General features: G+C 41.3%; 1 protein-coding gene and 1 long non-coding RNA gene across 2 annotated transcripts; one reads left to right on the top strand and one right to left on the bottom strand.

Moving 5' to 3' along the window:
• Window positions 1–293: 293 nt before the first annotated feature.
• Window positions 294–10,318, bottom strand: LOC148189623 (uncharacterized). Its single transcript, XM_088077266.1, has 3 exons — window positions 10,191–10,318; window positions 8,653–8,805; window positions 294–373 (listed from the first exon to the last, which is right to left on the bottom strand). The coding sequence occupies exons 1-3, from the start codon at window positions 10,258–10,260 to the stop codon at window positions 294–296; spliced, it is 303 nt and encodes a 100-aa protein (XP_087933392.1). The 5' UTR covers window positions 10,261–10,318.
• A 752-nt stretch (window positions 10,319–11,070) lies between these two features.
• Window positions 11,071–20,018, top strand: LOC148189622 (uncharacterized). The gene is made up of 5 exons (XR_015776694.1): window positions 11,071–11,250; window positions 13,950–14,146; window positions 17,015–17,147; window positions 17,248–17,374; window positions 17,503–20,018. It is a non-coding gene; the product is annotated as an uncharacterized LOC148189622 (long non-coding RNA).
• The last annotated feature ends 224 nt before the right edge of the window (window positions 20,019–20,242 follow it).

Raw genomic sequence — 20,242 nt, 5'->3', positions numbered from 1 at the left:
GTTATGAAGTGTTGAGTTAAAATATCCAAATGTCAAAGCAAAATGTGTGACACTTACCTTTCAGTGTGTCACTTTAATGTGTAAAATAAATGATTTTATCGCATGTGTTGCAGGTCATACTATTCCTACATATAAAAACTCAATTCTCAGTGAAAATGCTGTTTCAGATTATTCATTCATCTCCCAGTAGGAGGCAGCGTTGTTTTTCTGGGTTTTATCTTCAATTTTAACTTGAAAAGGAAAGTTGAGTGAAACCAGGATGAATGTCTGTTTTTTATATTTTAACTCTGATTCTACTGAAGGTTTCTACTCACCTGCTCCCTGACTGTAGCTGACTCGTCCTGCTTTCCCAGGGAAGGAGTCTGTGTTCCTGCTGCAAAAAACCAAAAACATATAGAAGTCAGACAAGAAGTCAGAGTGAACTACCAAATTTGACCATAATTGACCCATTTGAACATAACTTGATTTAAATAACTTGTGCTCCATGTTAAGACAGAAGGTAAAAATGAGATTTATTGATTTGTTTATTTTGTTGACTTTTACACTTTACACATTAAATTCCATCTGCAATTACATGTAAAACCACAAAATGAAAACAAATGTTGCCATTTTGTCTATATGTGCAGATTGATCTGAATTTTCATCCGTATTCAAGACTTCAAACTTAACTTTATTCCTCTGAAGCCTAAACAAATGTTGGATTTCTTTCAAAAACATGAGAAGTCCATGAGCAAATTAACAAGACATGGCCCAAAAAATTGCAAGAAATCTGTAAAATCTGAAGAAAATGCACCTTAAATTGAGAAAAAAAAGAAACACACAAACAAAAAAGAAAAGACTGAAGAAAGTGCTAAGAAATGTATAAACATCCTAAGAACGTAGAAACATGTATGTGGCTGCAGCGACTGGCTCCTGGCCTCCTGTCATTTGTGGCCCTAAAGCAGAGCACGTTTAGTCTCCCTGCTGTATGTGCTCAGAAATCTTTTGTTTTTTTGTTTCAACATGATTACAGAAATAAATGCATTCAAAAATGTGAGCGGCGCGAACAAGAAGCTTGTAAAAGCATCTCATGAGGACCAAACAAAGGACACAAACTCCTGTCAGCATGTTGATGCTTCAGTCAGTTAAACTCCAGCAGTTTCCTGTCAGCAGAACAAGCCCCGACACGTTTCTCCAATTTATCCCCAAAATCCAATAACTTACCCAAATATGTGCATTTCACTTCCTTCCTCTCACTAACCGGAGAGACAGAGAGAGAGAAAAAGACCTGATTGTCAACATCTGTTTCCTCTTTTGCCCCTCTTTGTGGAGCTCGGCGGCGCCCCTGGGCGTCACAGCAGCAGCAGCGGCGGCACCCTGCCACCCAGCACCGCATCCATCCACCCATCCATCCATCCACCCATCCATCCATCCACCCGCCTGGCTGTCCCGCTGAAGCTCAGTGAAGCTAAAGTGTCCATATGAAGACACATTAACGGGGACGCCAGCTGTCCTTCAACTGCCACAGTCACCACATCAGCCATATTAAATGATCCTCTGTGTTCTCCTCCTCCTCACTCCGTCCAAAAGATCTTGTTCGCCTTGTCTCCCGTGTATTCTCCGGTTGTTCTTCCCCTAATTTTAAATGTTTAGCTCCGCAGCATCTGCACTTGCAGAACATTAGAGGATTTGGAGCACGGAGCATTTGACAAAAGCCAGGAAGCCTGCGCTCCAAACAAGAGTGTTTGTTTTCATGCATTTTTCCCCTCGTCCTGATTGCTGTCAGATGCCTTTGTGTTCCAGGTGGTTGAGACTGCAGAGGGAGAACCACACAGAGAAATAAACACCACACATCCTCCTTCATTTCTGCTGCTGTCGACGTATACATTGTACTCAGAGTGAAGTGTAAATAGGCCAAACGGCTTTGAAATCCACAACAGGAACTGATTACTCTCTCCAGGGGCCGGTGAGGAATCAGGACCATCTGACATACTGTAGGAGGTGAATGAGATCACAGAGGATTCACTGATTCACTGGGCTCGAGCTGTTTAACCTGTCCGACTCAAAATGTCTATTCGAAATACATCCATAAGCGCTTTAATGAGCTCCAGCTCTCATCTAAGGAAACAACCTAAAATCCTAGAAACGCCCTTAAATCCTAAAAACATCCTAAAATCCTAGAAACGTCCTAAAATCCTAAAAACATCCTACAAGCCTAGAAACATCCAAAAATCCTAAAAATGTCCTTAAATCCTATACATGTCCAGAAATTGTAGAATTGTCCTTAAATCCTAAAAAACATCCTTTAATCTTATAAAGGTCCTTAAATCCTAAAAACGTGCTAAAATCCTAAAAAACCTCCTGAAATCCTAAAAAGGTCCTGAAATCCCAGAGACGACACAAAATCCCTGACCCTGCATGGAAGTATTCAGGCTAGAGCAGTGGTTCCCAACAGGTGGTTCACGGTCCAAAAGTGGATTTCGGGTCCACTCTGAATGGCACCTGACTTGCAAACCTGTCAAGTTTCTTAAAAAAAAATAACCAAAACACTCTTTTTTAAAAATAAAGTGAATTTCCAATACAGAGAATTTTTTAGGTGCCATTTTCTGCTGTAGAGCGATCTCTACCTACTGCGAACATACATTTTTTTTTGTAATTTTCTAATAATTGTCACTGCATTTTAAAAACTGATTTTTCTTTGCCACCTTTTACTTATTTCTTGCAATTTGTGGGACATTTCTTACCAACTTGGTTACTGCATTTTTCTCCATGTTTCTGAAAGGTTTCAAAGGGTCTTTAAGCTTGCAAAAGGCATCTAAGGACCGCACAAGAAAACTGATATCAAGCATGGCTTTAAAGGGTTAATTATGTTCTGGGGACGAATGCTCCAGTGTACGTATTTTTCCCGTGTGCCCTGAATGCAGCGTGAGGACAGTAATACGGACCTGCTGGACACGTGCTCCGGCGATTAGAAACACACCACAGATGATCCAGCATCTGGTTCACCGAGCAGAAGAAACAAATCAGCGCAATAATGACTTCATTGTTCTCCAGCAGAGACGCTCTCCGACCGCACCTTCAGCTGAAAAATCAACCAAAATGACGAGTCGTCAAATGTTAAAAATTGTTTCAACAAGCGGTCGTGTCTCCCTGATCCAGGACCGTCATTATTCGTGTCACACTCCTTAATAAAGATGAAACGAAAAAAAAAGGTTCCAGGTTTTCTTGAAGTATTTTCTTGGGATCTAAAGGAGATTTCATAGGTTCCAGGGGTCCTTGAGGAGGTTCCTACGGTCCTGGGAGAAGTTTCAGTGATCCTTGAAGAGGCTGGGTTAGGGTTAGTTGAAAGATAACATTACCAGAGATCCCTGAGAAGAGTCAGAATTTCCTTGAGGAAGTTCCACAGGTTATTGTTGGGGCTTCAGGGGTCCTTAAAAAGCTTCAGGAGTCCTTGAGAGGTTACAGGGTCCTTGAAAATGCATAAGAGACCTTTGCATGATCTTTGAAGTGTCCCAAGGATTCTTTAGGAGTGGTTACAGGATCCTTAAGAAGGTACCAGAAGTCAAAAGGACATTTTAAATTGTCACTGGGGAAGTTTGTGAGGGGTACTTGAAGAGGTTCTTGGAGTCCTTGAAGAGGTTCCAAGGGAGGATCCAGCGGTAATGAGTCCAAGAGGGGTTACAAAGTCCTTGAGACTGTACATGATGTCCTGGAACAACCCTTAAAATTTTTCTTAGTATGCTCAAGGGATTCTTCAGGGGGCTCCTTAAAAGGGTTCCTGAAGTCATTGAAAATGTTGGAGGCCTCATTTAGAAAGTAACAGAGGTCCTTGATAAGACTCCTTTTGTCCTTGAGGATGTTCTAAGGATCCTTGCTGGAGATTGAGAGGTTTTCAAAGATGTTCATAGAGATCCTCGAGGGTTCAAGGGAATTTACAAAAAAAGACAAGATATCTTTAAGAAAGCTGAAAACATCCTTGATGAGTTTTGGGGGTTCTTCAAGGGATCTCTGAAAGAATCCTGGAGTCATGCTGGGATTCCAGGGTCCTTGAAAAGGTATCCACTGGAGACAAGTCAGGAGGAGTCAGTTACACAATTTAAATATGAGGGTTTTAAAGTGTCCTTCAAGAGGTCATGGATAACCTTTAGCAGGCTGGAAACATCATTCAATAGTTTCAGCAGTTCTTTGAGAATCCTTGAAGAGCATCCTGGAATCATGCAGGGATTCCAGGGTCCTTGAAAAGGTACCGGGCATCCAGTAAAGACTTACATTGACAATTGTGAAGATCAAGTGATCAATATGAGTGTTTTGAGGGGTCCTTGAAGGTGTTCCTGGAGACCTTTGTGGATTATAGAGAATTTAGAAAGAGGTACCAGATATCTTTAAGCAGATTGAAAACATCCTTCAGGAGTTTTAGTGGTTGTTCCAAGGATCCTTGAAGAGAATCCTGGAGTCATGGCGAGATTCCAGGGTCCTTGACAAGGTACCTTGGGTCCAGTAAAGACTTACATTGACATTTCTGAAGTTCAAAAGGACAATATGAGGGTTTTGAAGGGTACTTGAAGATGTTCCTGGAGTTACTGAGGGAGTAAACTGGTGCACGGCATCATTACTGTTGCTACGGTTACCTGCAGTTTGTTACCTCGAGTTTTGGTTGAGATCAGCTGACCAGGCTGTGAGATAACAGACAGCTGACAGCCAATCAGAGAGCAGGATTGTCCCTGGCTCTCGGCTGAAGTGGCCGCAGCGCTGAAGACTAACAGTCTGTCTGAGCAGAGACTCTGAGGAATAAACTGAACCGCTGAGGTTAATTTATTCTCCTGGAGAGTCTCCACACAACAGAGCTGACACCTCCACTGTACAACCAGCTGCTGCTGCACCATCTATACACTCCCTCTGTGTGTGTGTGTGTGTGTGTGTGTGTGTGTGTGTTTCCAAACATATTGAATGGTGAATGTAGAGGCAGCCACAGAACCCAGAGGGCTGGCAGACAACACGTACTTGAGTGTGTGTGTGTGTGTGTGTGTGTGTGTGTGTGTGTGTGTGTAGGGTTTTTTGAGCGTCGGCCATGAGCACCATCTGCCTCTCTGTCACTCAGAGCCAAGATGTTCGGTCAAACTGCTCGCCGGTGAGTTTGGACGTGGTTGTGAAGCTCGGCTCGTTATGTTCAGTTTGTTGTTTTTGTTTTTTTTCTCAGAAACAGTCGATTATCAAAAAAACGCACTTCATTCATCTGAGCGCGAGTCTCCGTCCAACAGCAGACACGCTGATGAAACACCTCAGTCAGTCAGTGTCTTAACTAAACTAAATAAATCTTTAAGCTGATTTTTTTTTGACCACAGAAGTGTCACATATGCTCATTTTAAATAACTGAAATTTTTTAATTAAAGCTGTAAAATGCGCATTTTATGAACTTTCCGTTTCCACAGACGACACTGATGTAAACAGCCCTTTCTCTGCAGCAGGGAATCAGTTACTTTGCAATTATTGTTTTTATTTTCCATTTAAAGAAAACAAATATATTTTGACAAACTGAGCCTGTTTGTGGCAGAGACGTGTACTCTGTTAACACCTGGGGACTGTTTGGCACTTATTTTGATCATTTTGGCTGTGTTCATGCATTTGGCATATATTTTGGCAAGATTGTGTATTTTTGCTCAGTCTCAGAATATCCAGCTCAGCTCCTTCAATAAGTCTAAAATACACTGTGGTCACAAAATAAGAAAAAATAAAAATAAGACTTTTATCGTCGATATTGTTGAGCTTCCGTTAATCAATATTCATTTAAATACAGAGATCGTCGCTTTGCAACCTACTTTCTCCATAGCAATCAATATATACATTATCATTTTTGAAGAAAAAAAAACAAATAATAATAAAAAAACATCTGAAAAGGACTCTAATTGGCAAAGACAATTTGACAAAAAGACCTTTTTTTCAGTTATGCAGTCTTCATGTTTATCTTTTTCTTTTTTTATGAATGATTATAGTTGTTTAATAGGGCAGAGATCTCCATAAGCTACACTTGGCTTCGGACCTCTTCTGCTTAGTGTTTTAACTTTTTAATTTTCTTTTTTGTCTTTTCTATACATGTGCAAGTACATATAAAATTAAACTAAATTAGCACCCCTGTGTCTCCTTTGTCTTTCATAAACTAAATTATGTTGGCAAAGAAGAAAACAGATAAAACAGACAGGCAAAGATAGATGGATAAAGAATTTAAAGATAAAGTATTGATTAAGATAATATTGATGAATAAATATTAATAAAAATAAAATTTCTCACTTAATCATTATTGCAGCAATATATAAATATGGTTCATTTAAAAAGCAACTGATTTTATTAAAGTAGTAGGCTACCAAAAGTTTAATTTGTATGTGCAATAATAATATTAATTAAAACACTGACACAATGCTTTATGCATGTCCCTGTACTCCTGTAAAAGACGATATTTAAAAAGGACTGAAATATGTCTGTTTCTATTTAATACATTTGGAGCTCCTCTGTGGAAATGAAAACTGAGTCACACGATTTAAAAACTTTCTAATTAAGAAGACTTGTTCTGTAAAATTTAAGGAGCTTTGAATGAGGTCACGGGCAGGAAAAGGTCACAGGGTGCTGTTTTTTTTGTCTGTTTATCTCCACCGGACGAACAAATGTCACAGGCCACCTGACAAAGATGTTTAATAACAGACAAACACCTCGGCGTTCCAGATTAATGAGGAGTTTCATGTGTCCTCTTCAGTTTTATTTCCCTCAGACGACTCCGCATGGCGCCCTTGAAGGCTATTTATACCCTGCGACCTTTAGCCGTGTCTTAATGGATTATCAGAAGGCACTCATCAATTCTGCTGGGTGAGGGCTGACGGTCACGTTGGCACCGAACATTAAAGTTTTGGAGTGATTTGTTCGGCGCTTTTTCCCGATAAAAAAAAAACAACAACACAGAGGCGGAGCGGTTCCCTCCAAACAGGCCCCGAAGACACGAGAGCGGCAGCCAAATGACACAGAGGCAGACGCCCGATGCCAAAAGTGCCGCGCTTCCTCCCCTAAAACAAGATATTGTGCAGTTCGTGCTGGCATGCGAGCGGACAGGCGGGGCTGGTAGCCAGAGAGACCCCGGCTGTGCTGATGTCCATCTTGGCACATCACAGCCGATCAGGAAGAGTGGCGGTGAGTGGCAGCCAAGCCTGTCATCCTCATGTCCTCTGACAGCCAGGATCCACCCCCGCCCCCCCCAAACCACCACCCCCCAAACCCCGCTCTCAAAACACTCAAACCTCCACGCCGCCTCCTCCTCCTCCGCAGGACCGACAGGGATTCTCTGGTATCAGCGCCAAACAGCACGCACAAACACACAGACGAGCGCGGAGGCTGAAAATAGCAGCCAAATGTAATTTGTGACTTCAGCGCCACGAGTCAGTTTTCACTTTAAAGTTTTATAGACGATATGACGTCGCGTAAATATCGAGTGTCTTCGTGTTGCAGCAACAAACTGAGAATATTTGACCCTCACATCAATTGAAAAACACGAAATACCGGGGAGACTCAACTTTCTTAGTTTGGGGGCCACTTTTGTAAAATGACAGGAGGCCAGGGGCCAGTCACAGCAGCCCAGAACATGTTTTAGGACTTAAGGACATTTATAGGATTTAAGGAGATTTCTTCAGTTAAGGGACATTTCTCTGATGTTATGAATTTTTTAGGATTTTAAGGAAGTTGCTATGATTTAGGTACATTTCTAGGAATTTAGGACTTTTTATTTTAGCGCAATTATTGGATTTTAGGACATTTCTTGGAAAAAAGGAAAATTCTTAAATTTGGGGGGATTTCTAGGATTTTAGGACATTTCTTATATTTTTTTGGCATTTATATGGTTTAAAGATATTTCTAGGATTTAAGTACATTTCTAGGAATTTAGAACTTTTCTTTGAGGGCATTCCTAGGAGTTTTTAACATTTCTAGGATTTTAGGATGTTTCTCAGATTTTATGACATTTCTGGGATTTTAGGGCGTTGGTATGTCATTGCTTTCTTTCCTTGCTTTTGCAAGAAACCATGCCAGTTTGCTTAGGCAAAGGGTGCTAATTGGCTATCTAGTGTCATAATGCTTTTCCTGTTTCCCTTTTTGAATGCAGATAATAAACGACAGTCGCCTGCTGGTTTGCAAATTTTTTTCCACTCACACAGATGCAGAACATACATGCTGGTTGGCTGTTGGCTGTAGTTTTTGCGGTGTGTTCAGGAACAACTTTTTGGCCGAGACGGGCATCATAAGGTTGGTTTTTAAATTGCCTCTGCTCTGGTTTTATTTCTGTCTGTTTGGTGTATCTGGGCCATTACGGGTTTAATGCACACCTGCTCTGTGTAATTACTTAACAACGTCAGTTACCAGGAACCATCAATAAGAAACCAAACTGCAGCTGATGTAAGAATCTATTCAAAAGACAGACAATGAGTCACTATCATCAACCTCCATTTCTGCTGGATGAATAAAGTTATATCAGTGTAAAATATCAACAAACTACATTTGAATTTCTGCATCTACTGCATGATGCACACCTCTGTGAAAGATGCAAGACTGGTGCACTTTGTAATGAAACACAGAGAGCATGAGACATCAATTAAAAAGCACCCTCAATCAATATTGATTGAGTGCTTTTGAGGTTCTTACCCTCTCGGCAGGCCGGAGCAGCCTCTCTAGCTGGCAGCTCCTCTCGTCCTGGCAGCTCTGCAGGGTTTCTCCAGCCAGCACAGACGAGCTGCAGCCAGCGGCAACACAACAAACATTTTTCCATGGTTTCTCTCTGTAAAGTGGAGGGTTCACCTGCATCAAGACAAAGAAAATCACTTCAATAAATAGTCCAAAAACACCATATTGTTTTACAGTGATACTAGCTAGGTTAAACTGGTAAGAAGCAACTATAAAACTATAACAGTATGTTTAGACGCACACTAATATTCCACTATCACAGAGAATATGGCAATATTTTAAATTTGATGTGGGTTGTGTAAACAGCAAATTCTGTTTGATTATCAAAATTAAGGTCGTTTTCCATTTTAGCATTTTCTAATGGAGACATGCAGGAAATGTAAGTATTTCTCAGGTTTTAGGATCATTCTTTGGTGAAGTATACAGCACATTAAGAATATGAGACTCAACTGGGGTTGAGACACACACACACACACACACACACACACACACATATATATACAAACACACACATACATTTTCCCCCTCCAAAAATAAGAGAAGGGCTCAGGGATGTTCTTAATTTATAACAGCGGGGGGTGGCTTTATCCTCCCCAAAGCTACAAATATTTTCCTTTAAGCACGCTTCTGGCTGTGATAAATTGTGTAGTTTTGGCATTTTTTATTTTGGCAGGCCCATGGGTTTAGATGGCACGTTTTCATTAAAAAACTGTCAAAATTAAAAATAATAATAATATTTCCTTAAAAACCCTAACCCTAACCCAGAAAGAAACAAATATTTTTAAGCAAATAAAAAATCTGAATTTTTTTAAATCACTAAACATTTTTCAAGAAAATAATAATGATATAAATGTTTTAAGGAGAAAAAAACAACTTTAAATTTTTTTGCAAAATCACCCACATTTTAAAAATGAAAACATGCCTGGTTTAAGCTGCCTAGTGAGTAACTCTGGACAGTTGCTACGTTATAAACGGAATAAACTAACAAAACTATGCAAGCTTCACAAAGCACAGCAAACTAGCTCCCGTGTGTGGCTAATATTAGTTGGCTAGCTAGTGAGTAAGACTGTTGAAAGATAATGTCAGCTAGAAAGTTGTGCCGCTATTTTAATAATATAACTTTGCTATCATTAGCTACTCAAGGTAGCCCTATAAGCTAGCTAGCTAGCTCCGTTGGTGTAGCTAGTCTTTGCGATAGGCTAGCTACTGAACAAATCCGGACAGCTGCAAGGTTAAACCTAATAACTCTAGACAACTGAAAAGTTAAACATACTAGCTAAAAAGTTGTGCAGCTAGCATTAGCCAAATAAGTATGCTAGCTGACTGGCTTATGTGGCTAATATTTGTTAGCCAGCTAATGAGTGAGGCTGAGTAAAGCTGTGTTTTTGCTCTGCTAGCTTGGTTTGCCTTAGCTAGCGCGTCACTGAAACCCGATGAAAGCTGTCATTTCAACACAGACGTTAGCTCGGAACTTGTGAAGCACCTTGAATTCGACTAACCGGAGTTACGACGGCCGTCTGACTGAAGCCCAAGCAGTCCGAAAAAAGTCCCACCGGACCAGAGGTCCATTAGCGACAAACTGCCGTCGTTACGCCAAACAGAAGCGCGTGGCTAATTAATATGTAGAACGTTCCCTCAGGGAAAGTTCCACGATGGAATGTTCCGAAGAACACGTGACCGCCCTACTCTGCCTCTGATTGGCTGCTATCGTCCAGTCAATTTCACTCAAAAAAGACTAGAGTGAGGCGAAATCACAGCAGTGATGCTGTTTTTCCTGAAGGATATTGAAATTACATTAAACTGCTCATTAATTTGACTAACTCTTAAGGCCACTTTAATATTACACGCACTCATACAGCTCTGTTCACAAATACGCTTTTTTAAAATTAAACTCTAAGAAACAGTATACACGAATATGATTTTCTAATTTCATTGAGTTTATTTTTTGCCCAACACCAGTCCTTATCATAAATATCAAATGTATCTATTTATTAATTTTAAGAATTTTAACCCCTTAAATGCCAGGGTTTTGTCATGATGCCACTATGTTTATAAATGAAAAAAAAAGATTATTTTCAATATACTACAAGCTAAGTTGTTGTTGTTTTGGGATATGTCAGAAAATAAGATTATTTTTTAAGCAACATCAATCATAATAATAAATATCAAATATTCATCAATTTTCAGAATTTGCCAGGTTGATGGTGCCACTATGTTTTTAAATGAAAAGAAACCCAAAACAAAATAAGATTGATAATTTTCAGTATGCTACTGTGAACTATTTTATTGTATGAAAGCGTAAAGCTGGTTGAATTTGTGTCTCGTACTATTAACAATTTTATATCCGGAAGGCTTTTATTTTGAAGGGTGATACCGGAAGTACAGTCTTTTTGTACTGTTGCGCATTTGTGCCAAATTAAGTTTGGATTGTCTCCGTCGCATACCGTTATTCCGTGTTATTATTTTCTTATGTTTTATTAAGTATAGGCGCAACAAACCCCTCGGCTACATTGGTGGCAGCGGTGGGAGTGCTTCCTGCTTTTACCGACAGCGACATAAGTGAGTATTAAGAGTTATAGAGGCAGTTTGTCAAAGTAGCAGCGTGTCAGCTAATGTTAGCACCCTGCTAACTCCGCTTAGCCCAGCTTTGTAGTGTAGTTAACATGAGTTGGAGAGTTTCAGAAATGGCAAATTCGACACTTTGAAACGTTTCAATACTTTTAAACCATTGCTTTGAAACCTTTTGAAATGCTTCAAAACTGGTTCCCTCTACATTGGCATCTGATGGTAGAAGCTTGCATTGCACCCATTTATTATTGTTTTTGTTGAAAGATCCCTTTTCCCCAACCCAAAAGCCTGTATAGCTATAATAACATATAGTTATATGTAGCTATATAAATCTATGCATATGTGTGTGTGTGTGTGTGTGTGTGTGTGTGTGGATCTATTTATATATAATAGTATATTATATGTATGTATTTATGTATCTGTCAATCTGTCTATCTTTCTATCCATCAATCTACTAACAACTCAGCTCAGTTTGCACAGATCTCCCTCTACTTCTTCGCCACAACACAACACCTCAAACGCCTGCATTTTCGGCGGTCTTTTAAAACTCTCTGCTGGGGTTTGCTACATGGATCTATTATAAATCTGTTTGGTACTGATCATGTGGCGTTTCGAGCTACGTGCTGAACCCAAGAAGCTAAAGATCCGTTCGACTCCACAGAGTGACGCGGGGAAAGACCGTTCGCCAGCAATGTGAGGATTGAGCTCCCGCCATCATTCACTGGGGAGGAAAAACAGAGTTTGGGCCAGGCAGTATGAAGTAGCTGTGAAAGTGCTCGTCAGAGGCAATGGAGGTGACTATGACTATAAAGTGGTCAGGATTTTGCCAACACGTCTAGCTAAAGCTGCTTTCCTCTTGTGACAGCCTGCCAGCCGCCATACAGTCTGATTATTCTGCCGTCAAAGAAAAGCTGCAGGAGGCTTTTGGACAAAAACATTTTCTCCAGTGTTTCAGAGCTAACCTTGCTGCTCGTCTCCATGCTCCATGTGAGAGTTTGGAAGTAAATGCAGCAGAAATAAGCAAACTAGTTCAAGATGCATTTCCCGGCTATGGTGACATAGCTCAGTAAGAAGAGAAGTTTTGCAGATTCTTGGCCGGGCTCGACCCTGCTTTGAGAGGTAAATGTCATGAGCAGGGGGCTACTGATTTAGAGGAGGCCCTGACTATAGCTGGCAGATGCAAAATGGCTAGAGAGACTTTAAAGATGGACTATATCAACCCCCATGTACGCCAACCTCACAATGGAAGTGAGGCTTCAACCATGGTGCACTCCATATCCGATGGAGGCGGATTATATAAAGCCATGGACAGGTTTACTGAGGACATGAGAGAAATGAGGATGGAAATAAGACGACTAACTGGGGAAAACAACCGACTCAGAGCCAGTGACTGGAAAGCTTCTCACCCCATACCTGCAGGTCAGTGTCGCTGTTCTTGTGGGGAGCAGGGCTGCCCGTCACACCAGCTATGACATCTACGGGCTCTTGTAAGGAAGAACTGTTTACCCCAGAAGCATGTGAGGTAAAAATGCATAAAATATCCAAGCTTCAGCGTACCTCATATGTAAGAGGGAGTACTGAAGGGACAGAAATCTCCATATTAGTGGACTCAGGTGCAACAGAGTCCTTTATCAGCTCTGATTTCAGCATGTCAGTTCCTGTCCTGTGCCATAGGCCCCTAAACACTGACTTCATCGCTGCGCATGCTGTAAATGCTGAGATGCTAGGGGGATGGTCAGGATGGTAGATGGATCCAACAAACCCTGGACTTTCATGCAGCAGTCCGGTGTTCTCGTCCTGTCTGAATGTGATATTTTTTTCTCCTCCTTCCATTCCTCTCATTCCTCTAATCCTAACCATCTGTGCCAGCATGTGCATTTGTTGACGTTCCAGCGTTGGTTGCCAAGTGCTTTCGTGCTTTTGTTGCCTGAACATAACCACGTGCAGCGTCATCCCTCCATGTGCTTCTGTTGACATCACGGTTGCGGCATCTGAAGAACATCCACAGCCGGAGAATACATAAAGCATGATATGTAGAGGCAGGAGTCCACTGCAAAGCGGCGACATGTGACGACTTTGAATGACATGTTGTATTTTGACTTCTCACTGAGTCATCAAATGACATATTTTAGCAAACTGTGTGTCAACCAAAAATAATCCTTTTGAAGGATATTTATAGTAAATCTCCTCAGAGGGAATCACTGGATCATTGAGGTTGACAGCGAACATCCCTGAGTCGTGTAAAAGCATCTGCATGTCTAAACTTGTGGTCATGCATGATTTGAGTTGGTGTTCCGCAGACGGACCGCAGGATGCTTCTGTTGAAACACTTTCATCCCCGGTGAAACCGGCAGAGTTTATCTGCGGATCAGAGCAGGAATGTCTTATTTACTGTCAACTGTATTGAGTGCGGAAGGCCGGCCACTTTCTACCTCCTGTAATGAGGAAGGCCAATCATTTGAAATGGTGGTTTTGGGATGTGTGTGTGTGTGTGTGTGTGTGTGTGTGTGTGTGTGTGTGTGTTCAGGGGAGGGTTGGGTGAAAGCTGGATCTAAGATTTCCCCTTCTTCGTATAATGCCTCCTTTGTTGTGACTGCAGATTAGAGACTGGAACTAAAGTTCACAGAATACCTGCTTCCCCCTGAGTGCGCTGCCTGAAAGCTCACTTTTATTCCTCCTTACCTTTTCAGAGTTTTTCTCCAGGCGGCCTCGGCGGCCGGCCCGGGCCAGGTGGCTTTCATCTGCAGATTCGGTGGAAGCCGGCGGCTCGCACTACGCCGCCTGAATTAGCCCGTCCATCTTGCAGACAATACTGCAGAATCTTCTTTGATATACGATCGGTTGCCTGTCGTGACAGGAAATGTTCAGCTGTGTTAAATAAACTCAGGTTTGAACAATCCTTCTTCTCCGAGCCCGACTTAAAGCCCAAATCTGAGATTTGTTTTCTGCAACATTTCGAAATACGTATTCATATCCTTAAGTAGACATACCACAGCATAAAAATACTTTTAGAAATTTAGGACATTTCTCAGATTTTAAGATATTTCTAGAATTTAAGGACATTTTCAGAATTTTAGGATATTTTTAGAAGTTTAGGACATTTCTAGAAATTTATGTTTCTCAGATTTTAGTACATTTCTAAAATTTAAGAACGTTTTTAGAATTTTAGGACTTTTCTTGGATTTTAGGACATTCTCAGATTTTAGGACATTTCTAGAATTTTAGGATGTTTGTCAGATTTTAGGATTTTTGGACGCTCTGGTAAACATCAGCACAGATCAAATAAAAGTGATATAAATACACATGGAGAACATAAAATAGGAGTACGTTTATTTATGAAATAGTACAACATTTCCTTTTTTGGCCACAGGAGGAGAAGTTTGTCCCAAAGTTTGCTGCTGTATTTATACCTGTCACCCTGATGGAGGGAGCGTCATTCAGCTGTGAAGGTGACTACAAACAAAGTTACACTCTGAGACATTTAGGGTCCGGTTCCTGTGGATCAGAGATCGGTGGAAGACCGGACCCATTTCAATCATTCAGGCCGAAACCAAACTCTCTGATCTCCTTTATATCTGCCTGAGCTGCAGAGAAGAGTTTTCTCTGTCTATCTGGAGAAATCGTCTTCAAAACTGAAATCTGTATCAGAGCGGGGCGGTGAGTGCGCCTCCTGCTCAGAGGAGCTGCTCCTTCCAGAATTAGACTGCTCCCTGCTGATGAATGAAGACATTAATTGAAAATGGTCGCTATAGGAGATCCCAACATGAGGCGGAGGGCCGTGCCAGCCCGATAAAGTGCTGAAAGAAAAATGAGACGCTGGGAGGAAAAATGGAGGTGAGGGGAGGACGGGAGGGAGGAGAGGGACACAAAGGACAATGTGGGAACTGAAGGTGATCTCTCTCCGTTGACTGTCTTTCTCCAAATTTTAGCACAGGGACTCACAACCTGCTCTGTTTGGGGGCCACTTTTGCAAAATGACAGGAGGCCAGGGGCCAGTTACAGCAGCCCCATACATGTTTCTCAGACTTAAGGACATTTTAGCACATTTTTTGGATTTTAGGACATTTCTAGAATTGAAGGATGATTCTCAGATTCTAGGACATTTCTCAGATTTTAGGAATCGTCAGGACGATTTGAGGATTTAAGGACATTTTTAGGATTTCAGAAAGTTTCTAGAAATTTAAGACATTTTTCAGATTTTAAGAAGTTGCTTGGATTTTAGGACATTTTTAGAATTTGAAGACATTTCAAGGGTTTCAGAACAATTTTAGGATTTTAGCACATTTAGAGAATTTTAGGACTATAAGGGTTTTTTGTAGAGTTTTAGGACATTTCTAGTATTTTAGGACAGTCTTTAGGATTTTAGGACTTTCCTAGGATTTTGGAAGGCTTCTGGGTTTTTAGGGCATTTCTTGGTTATAAAAATGTCCAAACAACTGTTTCACAACAGGGATTGTATGTGCACAGCATATTCCTTCATGAAAATGTTTTGTCCAGCAATTGTAGTTGTGTTTTGTTTTCCATGATGAGACAAATGGATACGAGACAGCGGTGTAAATTCCCGCTGGTCTCTTCCTGTCTCACCTATCGGAAGCAGCGTCTGTATGAACCCCGACAGAAACACGTTGTTTACCATGTTGTTGTTATTTCATGGAACAAGCTGGAACGTGCCACAACACTTTGCTTCATGATTCATGATAATGTTTCTGCCCTTCAGCCCTGTTTTTTAAAGAACTGGACCTGAGCTCTGACCGTCTCGTGCGGTCGTCACGGCTGACTGCAGGCTGCGATCTGTGAACGCCACCGGCCCGTCCGTTTATTTCTCAGGGAAACAATGTGGCTCAGTGCCCCCCTCCTCCCCCGGCCTCCTGCTTTAACTGCTGTTTAACATAATTAATATGATCGGCCCACAGCGAGGCTCAGTGCGCTCGAGCCTCCTGCCACTGGGAATCACATCCGCGTGCTAACCAGTTTAACGCCGGCGTGGCCGAGCAGCTCGCCGTGCATGATGAGAAACACTGAGAAGACACATCTGAACACATTATACCAGCTGCATGCTGCTGCACTCAACATGGAAAATTAACATGCATTTGAATCTGACTTTAATTTTAATGCACCTCATGGCCAAAAGTGTGTGGACACCCAAACACTGCATTGTGATTGTTAAACAAAAGCCACGTTTGTTATTGTGCTGCTGCAACAGCCTCCGCTCCTATGAACCTGCTGCTGGGGTTTGATCCCGGCCAGACACAGAAGCATCAAATGTCCTAAAATCCCAGAAATGTCCTAAAATCTAAGAAGTGTCTTAAAATACTATACATGTCCTAAAGTCTAAGAAGTGTCCTGAAAACCTGGAAATGTAGGCTACCATGATCCAAGAAAAGTCCTAACATCCTGCCAATGTCCTAATCCTAGAAATGTCAGAAAATCTAAGAAATGTCCTGAAATCCCAGAAATGTGCTAAAAGCCAATGTCCGAATATCCTATCAGTGTCCTAAAATCCAAAAAATATCCAATAATCCTGAAATCTTTCAAATGTATTAAAGTTTAGAAATCAAAATCAATTTTCCATTATTTCTTTTTTTTTTTACAGAAATCTATTAACAAATAGCATATTTTTTGCAGAATTAACTCTGAAATTCACTAAAAGCATTAAAATAAAGACATTTTTGAGTCAGCTGGCAGACAAAATGATACAGAAGCATGAAGCTGTTTGTCACAGAGGAAACCGTTTTCATTTGTCTTGTGCTCAAAGGAGGACACGCTGCAGTGGATGTGGACTCGTCCACAGCTGGAGAGATCTGATGGAGAGTCTGCTGGTGTCATAAATATAAACTCAGTGGAAACAGGACGACAGGGTGACCTCGGAGCCTCCTCCTCCTCCAGCAGCACATCAAAACTCTAAACAACTACACATCAATACTCTGTATGTCGTGCTTTTATTTTTTCCACGCTGCATTATTTTCAAGGTTTTTTTTTTAATTGCAGGGACACAAGATTGTCGTCTTTGTGGGAAGACAGCGCGGTGGAAACATATGTTGACCAACCCCCCCAGCAGATGTCCGACTCCAGGCTCCAACATGCCACTTCTGCTGCTGCTGCTGCTGCTGCTGCTGTGAGTCCAGCCTCAGCCGCCTCTTCCTGGTTCACAACACACAACAGCACGGATACTTTTAATCTGAATCTGAAAATCTGAATTTTATGTCTTTAATGAGATATTTAGACCTTTTCTTTCAAACGCAGGTGTGTGCAAAGTATCTTCAGAGATCCTTCAGTTGTTCATGAAGATCAGAAATACTGAAATGCGACTGTTCTGCACAAAATGTCCCAGATAGGATGAACGGACTGTTGAGATGTATTCCTAAAAATCACATTTGTCAAAGAAATTAGAGGCAAGAAACAACAGATTTTAAAACTTGATTTAATATCTTTATGCTTATTAATCCCTTATTGATTCCCCAATTGATTACTGATCAGTTGAACCCCCTGTCTGTTCCAGTTTCAAGCTGTAGCTATCCAGTTAAATCAAGGTAATAAACCCTATATATAATCTTTAAAGAATTAAGAGAAATTACCAACCAAACACGTGCTAATAGACCTCTGAGAATTAAAAAAAAATAAATCTGCATTAAGTCTCATAACTTGACCTTCAATTGCCATATTCTAATCAGTTCATTATTGAGTCGAAATTTACAGAAATTTCCTAGTAGTATTTTGAGATATTGCATTCATGAGAATTAATGGATACAAGGTCACCGTGACTTTTGGCCTTTGACCACCAAAATCCAGTAAGTTCATCATTTAGTCCATGTGGATGTTTTTGGCAAATTTGAAAAAATTCCCTCGAGCTACTCATGAGGTATCACATTCACAAGAAGGAGACAGAAGGGGACACCTTATACCTTAACCACCAAAGTCCACTTAGTTCATTGTTCAGTCCAAGTGGATGTTTGTGCCAAAATTTAGGATATTCCCTTGGGCTGTTCTTAACTTTGTGGCAAATTTGAGGAAATTTCCTCAAAGCATTCATAAGATAAATAACTGTGACGAGAATAAGATGGAAACTAGATCAGGCTGACCTTGATGTTTGACCAGCAAAATCTAATCAGTTCATTCTTAGGTCCAAGAAGATTTTTTGGGCCAAAATTGAAGAAATTAAGTCCTGGACCTCTTGTGATATTACGACCTTAAACTGCGACAACCAAAATCTAATCAGTTCATCTTTGAAGAAAAGTGGATGTTTGTGCCAAATTTGAGAAGATTCCCTTGAAGCATTCTCGAGATTTGAAAATGAGATGGACACAAGGTCACAGTAACCTTGCAATTTGACTAGTGATCATCAAGCTTTTTTTCAAATTTGAAAAAAATTCTTTCAGGCACTCTTGAGATATTGTGTTACGAGAATTAGATAGATGTAAGATCAAAGTGACCTTTGATACAAAAGTCCAGTCTGCTCATCATTATGTTGAAGTGGATGTTTGTGCCAAATTTGAGGAAATTTTTTTCAAAGCATTCATTAGATATTATGTACAAAAGAATTAGATTGAATGAGATCGTTGCAAGATCACAGCGACCTTTGACTACCAAAATCTAATCAGTTCATCATTGAGTAGAAGTTAGTATTTGTGCCAAATTTGAGGACAATTTTTCAAAACATTCTTGAGTTTATGAGATTAAGATAAAATCGGATGGATGCAAGATCACAGTGACCTTGACCTCTGAGTACCAAAATCTAATCATTTCATCATTGAGTAAAAGTGGACATTTGTGCCAAATTTTAAGGAATTCCCTTGAAGCATTCTTGAGATATCGCATTAAAAAATTAGATGGACGCAAGATTACAGTGACCTTAAACTTTGACCGTCAAAATCTAATCAAAATCTTGATAAGTCCAAGAAAAATTAAGAATTAGAAGAATAAGAATTTGTGCCAAATTAAAAAAATGTTCCCTCAATACTTTATTAAGATATTGTGCTCAAGAAAGAGATGGATGCAATGGATAAACTTTGACCGCCAAAATCTCATCAGTTCATTAGAGTATAAATAGACATTTGTGCCAAAGTATTTTTGAGATATTGGGTTAACGAGAGTCGGACGGAAGGACAGCCTAACAACACAATATTCCCAGCAAAGCTATCAGCAGCATGGAAGCATAAAAAATGAAGTATTTGAGTCCTTTCTGCAGACTTGTTTGTTCAAAGAAAACATTTTTATTTGGATGTAGAGACTTCACCTCTTTAGCAAAGGCTGAGCAGTGGGAGAGAAACGAGGACAAAGCCTGACTTCAGAGGGAAAGAGATCAGACAGAAGCAGCCGAGTGTTGCAGGAGGAACATGCAGTGACGTGCGGTGGTGAAGTGTTGCCATCTGCAGCCTGCCGGCCCGCTCTTGGCATCGTGTCCGTCAGCCTTTCCCGTTCCCGGCGAGCGCAGATTAACAGACAAGCTGAGCAGGCTGGCAGCCGCCTCCACCGTCCCCCCACCCACCTCCCCCATGAGAGAGAGGGAGCATTATCCCGGCCCTCTGCAGGCCCCGATACCAACGCCACTCCAACAAAACAGCTTTTCACACCCAAACACCCAGAGGAGGATGCTCCTCGTAACACTGCAGCACAGAGGACGACCATCTCCGCCCCGTCCCCGCTGCCAGAGAGCTGGGGACAAATCCAGCCCTCCACGAGGCCCATCGTACCTCGTTGTCTTTATCTCTCCTCTCCTGCTGCTGTCACCTCTCCAGCTTTCAAACCCGCAACCCCGAAACACCGTCAGCTACAGCGGAGACGATTCGGAGGTGGCTGCGGCTCAAAGTGAGGAGGCGTCTGAGGGTCAGTGGCCTGAAAACAAAGCTTGGCTCGGCCCGGGACGCCTGGCTCCGTCCTCGTGGTCTCGTCCCCCCAGGTCAGAGGGGACGACAGGGGGTGGGGGGACGGTGGAGGGGTCTTCATTACAGCCTGGCTCTGCTCCTCCTCTGGCTCTGCTGCTGAA

This window comes from Plectropomus leopardus, chromosome 5, assembly GCF_026936395.1.
Source record: "Plectropomus leopardus strain MGB_pleo_1.0 chromosome 5, ASM2693639v1, whole genome shotgun sequence".
Lineage (NCBI taxonomy): Eukaryota > Metazoa > Chordata > Actinopteri > Perciformes > Serranidae > Plectropomus > Plectropomus leopardus.
This window is presented reverse-complemented; position numbering and strand designations above follow the sequence as displayed.